This window comes from Crocuta crocuta, unplaced genomic scaffold, assembly GCF_008692635.1.
Source record: "Crocuta crocuta isolate KB4526 unplaced genomic scaffold, BGI_CrCroc_1.0 scaffold154, whole genome shotgun sequence".
Classification (NCBI taxonomy): Eukaryota; Metazoa; Chordata; class Mammalia; order Carnivora; family Hyaenidae; genus Crocuta; species Crocuta crocuta.
Genome location: NW_027530545.1, coordinates 56,935 through 70,123, shown reverse-complemented (window position 1 = coordinate 70,123; position 13,189 = coordinate 56,935). Strand labels below are relative to the sequence as shown.

General features: G+C 38.1%; 1 protein-coding gene across 5 annotated transcripts in view; it reads left to right on the top strand.

Annotated features, from left to right (window-relative positions):
- GPD2 (glycerol-3-phosphate dehydrogenase 2) overlaps nt 1–13,189 on the top strand; it is a 218,741-nt gene that overhangs the window by 180,790 nt on the left and 24,762 nt on the right. For all 5 annotated transcript variants that reach the window (XM_077767753.1, XM_077767755.1, XM_077767754.1 and 2 more), the window contains 3 exons: nt 1,276–1,440; nt 2,273–2,417; nt 9,075–9,268. In XM_077767753.1, the coding sequence (XP_077623879.1) occupies nt 1,276–1,440; nt 2,273–2,417; nt 9,075–9,268 (504 nt within the window). The remainder of the gene's footprint in view (nt 1–1,275; nt 1,441–2,272; nt 2,418–9,074; nt 9,269–13,189) is intronic.

Here is a 13,189-nt window from a genome sequence, read left to right as displayed (position 1 = left end):
TACCGCTAGTGTTGTTTTCCTTTCTTCCTCTCCTTGCATTCTATTAATTTGGGGATGAAACAGCCCCTTTTTCTGCATGTTGAAGTTCAATGTATGTTCTCTACTGCCAGAGGATTTAATGGAGAGGGAAAGGCTCTTGGCTGATTGTATTAGTTCAGCAGTTTTAGAATAAGATGTTTGTGGGGAGGGGGTGGCAGAATCTTCAGTCATTGATTCTCTCTTTATAACTTTGCCCTTTTCGCTGGAACAGATTACCTGTGCAGGGCTTTTGGCCTTGCTCAGACAGAATCACAAGGAAGAAACTTTACATAAACCATTTATACTCAATGTTTGGTATGCTAGCAACATAAATCAACAACAATATCCATTACAAATTCATCCCTTTATCAGTATTATCCTGATAGAACTGATCCCAGTGTGTGGGAATTTGAACCCTGATTCAATACATCTAGCCTCGAGTAATTAATTATTCAGGGCACAGAGAACCTGGCCCCTGCAATGTAGAGTAATTCTTCCTGGTCAGCGTGAACTCCACTGACAATAATAAATAGAAAACATCTCTAGTGATGCCAGTATCTTAAAGTGATTAATCATCTTCCCCCCTTCCCCTCCCCCTTAGTTTTCTTTAACTAGGATTTTTCAGCAATAAATCTTTAACAATACAGGTAGGAATTGTTCTGTAATTAAATTTTGCCCTGCTTAATTTCTTACCTTTTATGTGCGATTAAAAAAAATGTTACATTTTAAGGAGCTCTGATCAAAAGTCAGACCAAGAAAAATCCTTTTATAGAATGCTGAGAGAAGCTGTATGGAGGATTAAGCTCTTGGTTTTGAATATTAGATAGAGCACATACTCATAAAAATTGTTAATCAACACCAGTTGGGGTGTCAAATATTCTGAGGTTTTGAATTGCTTCACTTTCGTGCATACGGGTTGTCTGTATTAGGAAAAGTCTGACATATACATATGTTCCCGAACTGCAAGAATAATTACTTATTTCTTAACTTTCAGATAATTGATGTGAGCTCCGTAGGAAAGGGATGTATTTTGCCCTTTCGGCAGTACACAAAGTGCACTTGGTGAAATGGCAGGTAAATGCCTGACCGAGAATGACCATGTATTTTTGAATCATGCCCTATAGAGCTGAGCAGCCATCATGTAGATTCCGGGTGACAGGGACAGATGTGACATATCTGTTGTGACACACTTCTGTTCCACCAGTCTGTGGCTCGAGGTGACTCCTGTCCCTCCTCTGCTGCTTTCCCCTGCTGCAGGACAGCACAATGATGCACGGATGAACCTTGCCATCGCCCTCACTGCTGCCAGGTACGGGGCTGCCACAGCCAATTACATGGAGGTCGTGAGCTTGCTCAAGAAGACAGACCCCCACACGGGGCAAGAGCGAGTGAGCGGTGCACGGTGTAAGGACGTCCTCACAGGTATGCCGAAGCCCTAGCAGGGAGGTGTTGCTTAGCATCTTGCCTTGCCGATGTAATGACTGAATCATAATTTTTCTGTCACTTCTCTTTTATTTAAGCCAGATTTCTGAGTCATATTAATTATATTCCTCATTGTCAACAATGACTGGTTTAACATGAAAATTTTCCCTTGTGGTGCTTGGCAATTTTTCCCCTTTGTGTTAAATAATAATAATGATAATGATAATAATAAATGCCCACAAAAATTCCCACAGCTATGAATGTATTCCGTTTTCTTTACAAAAACATGTTATTAATAAAATTAAATAAGTGTGCCAAGTTCCTAAGTAAGTGACACAACCAGTGCATTTATACATTGTTAGAGTCAATCACTTTAACTTTGCTTAGATTTTCCATTCTTGTCCTGGTTCTGTGGCCACGTAGACAGGGTTTCCAAATCACCTCGTTTCCTTGAACAAAACTGACACACTGAGACATACGCTGTCTCACGGCAACGCTGTTTACACATTTGAGTTTTCAGGAGAAAGCGGCTTATTTACTCATCCCACTTTCTTCACGTTTGGCGCTCAGACGCCCGGCACTTTGCAAAGTAGACTGAGAACCGAGATGACAAAGTGGCGTGCTCTTTCTTCAGTTTGGACTTGTGTTTGGTAAATTTACCCGGATGCACGCTCTTTGTGTGGCTTTTCAATAACTCTGGCTGCTCGTGTCACTTAGTGTCGTGCACAGTGTACTTCACCATAGGTTAAGTTTATAGGTGAATTAATAACCCAAAGCATCAGTGAGCAGGGAAACAAATGGAGTATGTGATTGATGCTGCTTTCTTTCACAGGGCAGGAATTTGATGTGAGAGCCAAGTGCGTTATCAATGCTACGGGACCTTTCACAGACACCGTGCGCAAAATGGATGATAAGAACGCCGCGGCTATCTGCCAGCCGAGCGCTGGTGTCCACATTGTGATGCCTGGTTATTACAGGTGACTGCACGCCAACTCTGCGTTGTTGCGAGGGAGGCAGGGAATCAGCTGCATTAATTCTTTCGGCCCACTTTTTTAAAAAAAGTTTATTTATTTTTGATAGAGATTGAGAGAGAGAGCATGGGCTGGGGAGGGACAGAGAGAGAGAGGGAGACACAGAATCTAGAAGCAGGCTCCAGGCTCCCAGCCGTCAGCACAGAGCCCGACTCACAAACCATGAGATGATGACCTGAGCCTAATTCCCACGCTTAACGGACTGAGCCACCCAGGTGCCCTCAGCACACTTTTCTTATTGGATGGTCCAGCTTGCTATTCAGAATGAGGAGAATAAGCAAAGGAGCTCTTCCAAAACACAAAATACAATCCAGACTTGGGAATTTCTCAGCTTTTATGGCAATGCTCACTGCTAGCCGTTAATGATTTGGGATCTATTGTACTTTCTTCAGTGTACTCACCGTCAGAAACTAAGCCTTAGTATTTTTTAATGTTAATTAAAATATTAAAGGTAAATTTCATTTAAAAAATTCCATGAAGGGCGTATTTTAATTCAAACACTAAAAAATTAATTGTGTAAAATACTCAAATTTGCTTATGAAGAATCTAAAAATGAGGGCTGCTCAGGTACTCTTATGTTTATTATAACTTTTGAAATGCGTTGTGAAAACTGTCACAGCAAATCACGTTGGATGTGATGCCTGATCTCTCATATTAACAAGATCATTGTCAGTGGAGAAGTGGGTAGGGATAGAGATGGAACAAAAATGGCTATTCATAGAAAATCATTGAAGTTGAGTGATGGGCACATTACTCTTCTATTTTTATTATATTTTTGAAACTTTTAACAAACTTAACAAAGAAACCTTTAGATGGTTTCAGTTAAGAAATTAATAATAATTGGGTCTCATGTACATTTCAAGACTGTTGTGGAAAAAATTCATGTAACCATGCCAGGAGTACAGAACATGTGTAGCATTTCTGTCTCCATATGTAGTAAATCTAGTAGGCAAATCAGTAATCTTGTATGGAGTAATGATCTAGGCTCCAGGTAGTTATTATGATATTATCTATAGCTGAGAAATACTAGAAACTGCTTAAGTTCCTCACCTTAATAGAATGGATAAGTAAAACATCTTGTGCATATCTGCGCAAGGGAATATTATATAGTCATTAAAATTGTAATTATAAATAACTTTAGCATTTTAGGAAGACATTAGTGACACAATGTTAGTTCAAAATGAAGGCTATAAGATGAAATGTGTAATGTGATCTAAATACGACGTAAGTATATAGAAAAAAGACTACAAGGAAATACATTAAATACTAAAGGTGATTATCTGTAGGTAATTCGATTATGGATGACAGTTAAAGGTGATAATTTCTGAGTAATGTGGTTAGGATGAGAGTTATCTCTTCCATATTTTAATAAATTTCTGTAAAGTTATATAAATCTTATATAATAGATGATTAAATGGATGTGTAGACTCTATATTGATTATCTGCATTCTCCTGGGACGCTATCCTGCTATGTTACATAATACTGCTGCTTCATCCATTTCCCAGTAACCAAATCTTCTTGAAAAGATTCCAAAATCCACCTCAAGATCCACCTCATACACTCCAAGTGTACCAAGTTCACTTCTACCAAGAAAAATATTATACTTCTATTAAGAAAAATATGAAAGTCCATTTTTTAGCCACCAACCTCTAAGGTTTCTTTCTCATTTTTAGATGTCTATGTGTAATAAGTAGACCATCATTATTATTCCATTTAGGACTGAAGAAAGCAAGGTGTTTTCAGCCTTGATAATAAAAATTTATGCAGTGGTACTTAATAGTTTTAAAAACAGCTAACCAGAGTTTAGTTAAATGAAAAGGAGAGAAGTAAATATATGTAAATATGCAAATATTTCTTAATAGAGAGAGAGGTTTTTAACAATAGTTTCATTCATAATTATATGCATTTATTTTGTATTGGATTAAAAATATGCAAAAACAGCTAGTTTATAAGGGGTTTTTTGGAGGGGTTTGTTTTTTAATATCTTTTAGACTATAGCTATAATACCTAAACTATAGACACACACATTATCATATTTGTTTAGATTTTAGTAGATTCAGTATATCCTCTCGTGTATTATGTTTCATGTTTTCTTCACTATTGTCCTAGGATGTCAAATGACTTTTATTATTTTCTAATTTAATTCTGCCACTTAATAGATATCATTTGAGACAGGACATTTTATTCCTGTAAACTTTAGTTTGCTCATCATTAAAATGGGGAGGTGAGGATAAATTAAGGTGATAACCTTGATATAGAACTCAATGTTCATCACTTCACCTGGCTGACTGTGTGGCCTTGGCAAGCTACTTCTTTCAACTTCTGGTTCCTTATCTCAGGATATACCTAATTTGTGTACATCTAGACTGTGATCCTGTAATTACTTTGTATCTGTTTTGTTGACTGCTTTTCATGCAATGTCTGGCACATAATAGTGACCAGCAAATATTTTTCGAATCAGTCCTCCTAACTTTTTCGTGTTAACTTGCCCAAATAGAGATTGTTGCTTTTGTTTTAAGTTAAAACTTAATGTAACACCTATAAGGGATGTTTTTGATGTAGAAAAGTTAAAATATGAAAACAAAATATGATTCTTCATTCTATTGCTCAGATAACCCATGGCTACAAAAATAAATATGTAAAAGTAATCACTGTAGAAAACAGAAAGATACAAAATGAAAAGGGAGAGCCACCCGCCACCCCCACCTTATTCCCCACTTCAGTTGTTCTCTGGTAATCAGTAACGCTTCCTATAATTCCTTCTGTAAACCTGTGTGTTTATACTTCCCAAATGTCTATCCTTTTAAAGCATTTTACATGAAAGAGGTCGTGCTACACCATATGGTTCTGTACTATACTTTGTAATATGCTAATAACAGAGTAGATAGGTGTTTTTAAAGAAATGTAAATATATATCACCTGGATGTAATATTTTCAAAACCAAATGCCTTTCTTAATCCCCAGAATTTGTCAGTAGCTTCAGGGCACCCATAAGTCATGAAAGTGTGAGTTATAGCTAGGCCTGCTTCAGATGCAGTTAAGGGATCTCATGCTACTTTGGGAGGCATTAATGTCCCCATTTTTAGCACCTTGAACTATAACCACTATACATCCTGTCGGAAACCTTCGGGGAGTGGTTTGCAGCCCAGTTCCCATGCAGGATCTGCTGCAGATGAGCTCCTTGGTTTTGGATAGTGGCCTGGATTAAGGGTTTATTCCTTTCTAGTACTGACCTTAAGGATGACCAGAGGGATGGTTTTGCTCTCCGTCTCAACTCATTGTCTTGGGTGGGGTTGTGGGATGTCAGACTGAAATTGCTATCTGGGCTCATCAGTTAGTTGTCGCACTCAGTTAGAGTTGAAGGATTCCACCAGGTCCTCAGGGATGAGTCAGACCTCCTGGGGTGGCCCTATAAACTGGCTGATGGTACCTTAAGGCCTAACACTTCCACTAGAACCTGATCACTTTAGAAATATGGTGAGTCCAGTAGCCACTGATTTGTTGAGTGTAGGCTGCTAAATGTAGGGCAAGGACCATGGGTATATCTTGTTGGGCTGTTTTTGGAGTATCTTTATGGCACGTACTAAGCTTGTTATGACCCTCACTGCCATGTGCCATGGTAGCGGACTCTTTTGTTTGGATGATTTTAGTTTCCAAAAACCCAGCACACAGAAATCACTTGTTTTTAAAGGTACTGTTCAGTTCACCCAAAGAACAAATCTGAAATTTCCATCTGAGTTGTGGTTAGATGCAGCAGCAATGCACAATGACTTACATACATGAAAATGATCATCTCCTCCTTCTACCTATAGGTGCTTCTTACCCCTGACAAGAGGCCAGGCTTTGGGGGGTGTTGTTGTTGTTGTTTCTATATTGCTGTGTGCATACTGTTAGCTCTCACACTGGTTGCTAAGTTGTTAACAATAAATTGATTTCAGCTTAAATAAGGGTACTTGAGAAAGGCAGTGGTCTGCACGAGAAAAATATTCCCTATGTTTAACCCTAGATGCACACATAAATTAGCAGCAAGGTTCTCCTCCTGATGTCAAGGGAATCATACATATTGAGAAAAGACCCACGCCTCCCTGTCCTGTATGGGCCATCACTACAGTTGCCCTCCATTTTCAAACTTTAGTGTGACCTTGCTGAAGTAATCCTTCATAAGAAAATAAGCGTTTCCCTAAGGGAGAATATGAATTAGGTAATTTAGAACTGATGAAAGGTATTTCCAAGTGGATTCTTAAATTTTTATATCGTTCATTAGTAGCTTTGTCTTCCCTCTGTGCTTGTTAATTTTATGTTTGACACATATGTCTTCGCTTAAGCAGTTGATTCTCTACAGGATCCAGTTATGCGTGTGTTGGTAACCATCACCTTCACCCTTTAAAATGCTTTTATTGCACTGAAAGGTTTTAAAGGATTCAGTAGTTGTGCTTTCCTAATAACATTTCATGTCTAGGTTGTTGAATATTATAATTGTATGCTAAAATTTATCAACTTTATTGAGTTTCTTAAGCACCTCTTATGATATCTGGTCTATAAAATGATAACGCATAAAATATACCAACGTAGAGTTTATAGTTTGTTCCTTAAATATTAGGACATGCCGTTTATTCTTTTGTTTCAACATGGTACTATTTATCAGATTGAAAGCTTGAACTCGGAATGAGTTAATTCCCAGTCCCAAAGTGACTGACGTAATGTAAGGGCATATCAACCCAGGATCAAATCAGTTGCTTACAAAATACATAATTAACTAGTGTCTTTTAAGATTTTTTTTAGAGAGTCTTAGGACAAATACAAAGAAAAACATATAAAATACTCAATACTTTTAGTTTTCAATATATAAAAATGTAAGTAAAATTATTTCCTTCAACCCAGAGTGAAGATGAAATCTTAGCTTAAGGTTTAAATGATTGACCTGCTTCTGTGGCACATTTTGCATATGCTAAGTAGGACTGTGGCCCACTCTCTCCGTGTCTCTCAAAGATTCTGTAGACAGTGGTTCTTTTTACAAAGGCTGCGTAGAAATGGCAGCATTTCATGGGACTCATGGATGTTTGCAACAGAAGATTTACACTCTTTGTGGTTTACATAAGGAAGATGCATTAGCTGAGCTGACTACAGATTTCTTTCGTTTTTAACAAGTTATTTTGTAGGGTTTTTTTTTTTTTTAATAAGCTGTATGCCCAACATGAAGTTTAACTCAGGACCTCAAGATCCAGAGTCACATGCTCTACCCCCTGAGCCAGACAAACACCCCTAGATATCTTTTTCATAAAATAAATTATTTGTGTTTAGTTTTCAACAGTTGTTAGGCTCTCACCCTTATAACTGAATCAATGCAAGTTTTTTTTTAAAAAGTTTTTATGAAGGGAATGATCAACATAAAAAATTGATGCTTTGCTCTTTAAAATTTGTGGGTAGAGGAGGGACTTGTTGAAATTTATTCAAACCAAATGGAATTGTGTTTTCTATTTAAGAAATTTCATTAATAGAAGCTGAAAATACCTTTTTAACATTGGCTGGCTTGAGAATTCAGTCAGATTGAAACAGCTATCTGAAGATTTGTAGGGCCTAACTATTTGAACATGACACTTTAAGATACTCCCACACCTTTATTAGCTTCTCCAGATTTCTTTGAATGGTTCATGAATGCATGAGAACAATAGTTTCTACTGATTTAATGACACATTTGGACAGATTTTGTTAATATTTTTAGTTGCCTATTATTTCTAGTGTGTTTTATACTTGGTTTCAAAATATTAAGTATGTGTTAGCAAAAATTGACTAATATTATGGAAGATTTTGTGTAATCTGTCAAAGCAGGCATCTTTGAACCTTGATTTAATAGCATAATACATTAGCCTCTTATGTCTGTTTAAAGATTGTCATTGCTAAGATATTCTTCTCCCTTTTTAACCTTTCCCTCATACGTTGTTACATAATAGTAGAAAACCGAACCCTTTTCTCATTGATGTACTTCTTGAGATTTCTATAAAATTGAAGTAAAGTAAGAAATTTCATATTTGATGAAGTGGTGTAAGTTCATCTAGGTACAAAGGAGTAAAAGAACTTTTTATTTTTTTTTTAAATCACATTTTGGTTTCTGGAAACTTAGAGCCTTCACTTTTCTCATGTACTTCTGAGATCTTTCACAGAAAGATGTGCCAAATGTCAAATGTCCCAAGAAAATACTTTTCATTGACTTGAAAAAAGGCTGAAGAGCTATCCTTAATTCACCATCATAAAATGAATTATAGACATTTACCCTGCTGACATGGTCTGATGTCAACAGTCCAAGGAATATAAAAACCAAACAATTGGACAGTCCACTTTCTTAATGAACCTTAGGTTGTTGAGAGAGTAGGGTTGGTTCCGCTGTGAATTATATTATCACAGGTGTTCCCTTATCTTTTTGTTACCAATAATATTTTTTTGTTCAGAAATTTCTAGGTTACAGTATTGGCAGTTAAAGTAATAGTTCATGTGTTTCTTGTTTGTTTATACGAGAATTAGTGAATCGAGTAGCTTTTAGAATGCAGATTAAGGATTAAACGTCTGCTAATTTCAGAAATATATAACCCTTCTTTTTACATCAGCCCAGAGAGCATGGGACTTCTTGACCCAGCAACCAGCGATGGGCGAGTTATTTTCTTCTTACCCTGGCAAAAGATGACTATAGCTGGCACTACCGACACTCCAACTGATGTTACACACCATCCCATCCCTTCGGAAGAAGATATCAATTTCATTTTGAATGAAGTGCGTAACTACCTGAGTTGTGATGTTGAAGGTAACTGATGCATTCCTTTGAGTTTGTTTTCCTTCTTTTGTATCTCCCAGCCCATCCCAGCTCTTACTGGTAACTGCCACATCTCTAGTCTGACTCCTCTTCACACCTGACTTTTCTGTACTGACCACTTCTCCTGGAAGATTTATGGGAACCAAATGATACCACAATGGGAAGAAGCTGCTTTTTTCCCCCTCTGCTTTCTGCAGCCACATGAACCTCATACAGTTCTTTCCTGATAATTTCTAATGGCTGTACATGAGCTCTAAACAGTCATGCTCTCTGAGAAGAGTGTGAAATGTTTGCATCACATTTTAATTTCTAGGGTTTAGGAAGATCTGATTTACAGATATGGGATATCCATAGGAAATAATTAATCAAAAAATGAGAGGATAGAGATATATAATCTAAGAAGCTTAGTGAGCTTTTCTATGTGAGAAGTAGACTGTTGACAGTGGATTTAGCTAAGAAGGATAAATAATGCTAAATTATTTTATTATTATTATTTTAATGTTTAAATGTTTGTTTATTTTTGAGAGAGAGAGACAGAACATGAGCAGGTAAGGGGCAGAGAGAGACGGAGACACAGAATCTGAAGCAGGGTCCAGGCTCTGAGCTGTCATCACAGAGCCTGATGCGGGGCTTGAACTCACGGACTGTGAGATCATGACCTGAGGAGAATTCGGAAGATAAGCCCAACGAGCCACCCAGGTGCCCCAGTATGCTTTTTTAAATTGAAAGAGCCAAAGTTGACTTCTTTTTCATGCTAACCAGGGCATACTTACTTTAGTATGGATGCATAGTATTTTCTCTACTGCATGTATATAATGAATATGTCTTATCCCAGCTAGTTCCAGAAGTTTCATAACATTGTCCTTCCCTCTTTCCTATCTCAGTTAATATCCTTACCATCCAGTCACCCAAGACAGAAATGGCATGCTCATCTTTTTTTTTTTAATAGTCTTGATTTATTTTAAAAGTTTATTTATTTATTTTGAGAGAGAGAGCGCGCGCAAGGGAGAGGCAGAGAGAGGGGAGAGAGAGAATTCCAAGCATGCTCCATGTTGTCACCACAGAGCCCAATGCAGGGCTTGAACTCATCAATTGTGAGATCATGACCTGAGCCATAATCAAGAGCCGGACGCTTAACCGACTGAGCCACCTAGGCGCCCCAATCATTTTTGGTGATCTTTCCCTTTGCACATCCAGTCCAGTTCCTATCTATGCTCACTCTGCGGTATCCTGTAAACCCCCTCTCACTTCATCACCTGTGTCATTTCTCACTCGAGCAGCTGCACTGACTTTCTAACTGGCTTCCTTCAGTCAGGTCCCTGTTCCCACCGTGCCGTACGCATCCATCAGAAGCCTCTTTCTGAGACACCATTCTCGCCGTCACTTCCCTGCTCAAAAACATCCTTTGGGTGTCTTCTCATTGACTTTCAGAGAAATTCTAAACTATCTCGCATGGCATTTAAGGCTCTTTACGAATTTGTCTTTGCAGGTTTATATTCAGCTACTCTGCCTTTCTGCATTCTGTGGTCTTATCACCTCCAAATCAGTTCATGTGCTTTTTAACCTCATGCTTTGTTTAAGATGAAGCCTTGCTCTGGGATGCCCTTTCCCCCACCTTCTCATTTTGACAAAATACTATTTCTACTTTGGAAACCACCTATTCTTTGAGCTTCTGTAGGATGATGGTCTAGTAGATCATAGCATTATGTAAAGGCAAGAGTCTGAGGTGTATTCTCACGTGGAGCTCCTTGACGGTAAGGATTCTTTAGTCAGCTACGAACCTTGTTGTCTATTCATATGCCCCTCATTATTGGATTGAATTGAAATAAATTAGCAATAGGTGCTTTCAGGGTTTTTGACGCTGGTAACAGTTTGAAAACCTTTTCAGATTAAGATGGAAATTTTTAGATTCTGAAAAATACATAGTCTTCATCTTCTTATATTAGGAATCTTCTGTAATGTTGGCTTCAGTGGAGGGCAAAGACACAGTTTTCTTCTTGCCGTGACTCACTAAAATCTATGAATCTTTTTTCCCCAAAGGCCTTTTTGTCATCTTGTGATCACACATTTATAAACAAACAAACTGCCTTAAAAAATTGTTCAGGGGACTCTCCTAGTTTAATTGAATGATCCATATTGTATAGATGGAGTTTCTTCTGATTTCAAGTAATGGATACATTTTCATTTTGGGTATCTACAATAATGGTCCAGATGTATTACATACTTGTAACTGAAATTTGTGTGACTTATGTCCGTACTCTCACACACTCCTATATACACACACACAGTGATTTGGGAAATGGGCATGCCTTATTTAATATCTGTGTTTAAATACTGAAAATGCAATGCAATTTTAGCTGGATACTTTCTTTTGAAATCTAGCAGGACTTTCATCTGGATGATTGTATTTCAATGTATAAATGATTATCATTATGAATCCTGCTTCATTTTGCATTCACCTGAGTGTAACATTTGCCAAAAAGTGGGTTGATATTGGGCCCTAAGAGTAGGAAGTTTAGACTATTGGAGCAAGAAGTAAAATTAATTCAAGAGCAGAGAGCTCTATGTTGACAGTTTCCAAATCCTTAAAGTTCAAATGCAGTAAGATGAGAAATCTAACTGCTTATATGTGCGGCGAGGCTGGATGTACTGGAAACGGGTAGGTTCCAAAAGGCCACCGTGCCCATACTGTAGGTGGGGATTTCCACCAGTGAAATGAGCCTTGGGCTGTAGCAGACACTGAATCGTGTCCCCCCACCACCCCACTTTATTCTGCCTGTGAATAGACGGAGGACTTAGCAATACCTGCTGGGGCTTGGCTGGTCTCTAAGAGTCTTGTCTGTTAACATGCCTTTTGGTAGTCAGGCTAATTGGTAAAACTAACAAAGAGGGTTTTTTTTGCCAATTGTGATTTTGGGTAAAAGTGGCTGAAATTAGTATCTAAACAGTGCTATCCGGCCTTTTTTCCCAGCAGTCTGGGGACTCTTGAGATTAAAACCTCTCTAAGCGTCAAATATCTGGTGTAAAAGCAAAGGTGACCTCTGTTTCACATGCTTCATTTATTTCCGTGTGCACACCATCTATCACACTTGCTCACTTACCAGCTTATTCTTTTTGAAAGAATTAATTCATAAAGATTCCTCATAGTTTTTTTCCCCCATCTTTATTTCTGATTGACCGAGGTTCTCCTATGTGAGGAGTTATGCTCAGTCTTGATAGAATGCAGTTTGCTAATGGATGTCTACATCTAAAAGTGCAGACATTCAAGTTTGTATTTTCTTCCAAGGAATTTTGGTGTAATTCGATGTCTCTCCCATACTGATGAAATGTAAGAGAGAAACTCAGCTTCGGGCACTACTCAGTTCTTTGGCCCTATGCTGGTGCAGTACATATTTTAATCTTTCCATTTGTCCATAATGGGTGATGCATGCTTTATTTTTTTAAACCCCTACAATTACAGAGCACTTTTCTATCTGCTAGATACTCTACTGAGCATATTGTCCTCATTATCTCTTTGGTTCCTCGTGACAACCTTACGAGGTGCACTCTGCAGTTCCCACTTTATAGACGTAGAAACCGAGGCCCCTTGACTTGAGTCTAATAGTCCCCGGTTTGTTCGTGTTGGAGCCATGATGAGTACAAGTCAGTCCAGCTGTAATACCCGCGCTTCTAAGTACTGCAGGGTACTCTGACTGGTAGTTCCGGGTTTTATGATGTGATATTATATCCACCAGGGAGTGGATTAAGTCTCTCAATTCATTTCCTGGAAGCTGCTAGACACTTGCAGAATGATAATGACCTTTGCTCTAGACAGGCCTTATTTGGATTTGAATGTTAAACTAGAGGAGGTGTCACATCTCATAACTAATCCCTTGGGCCAAGCGGTCTTCTCTACAGATTTAAAAAATAAAA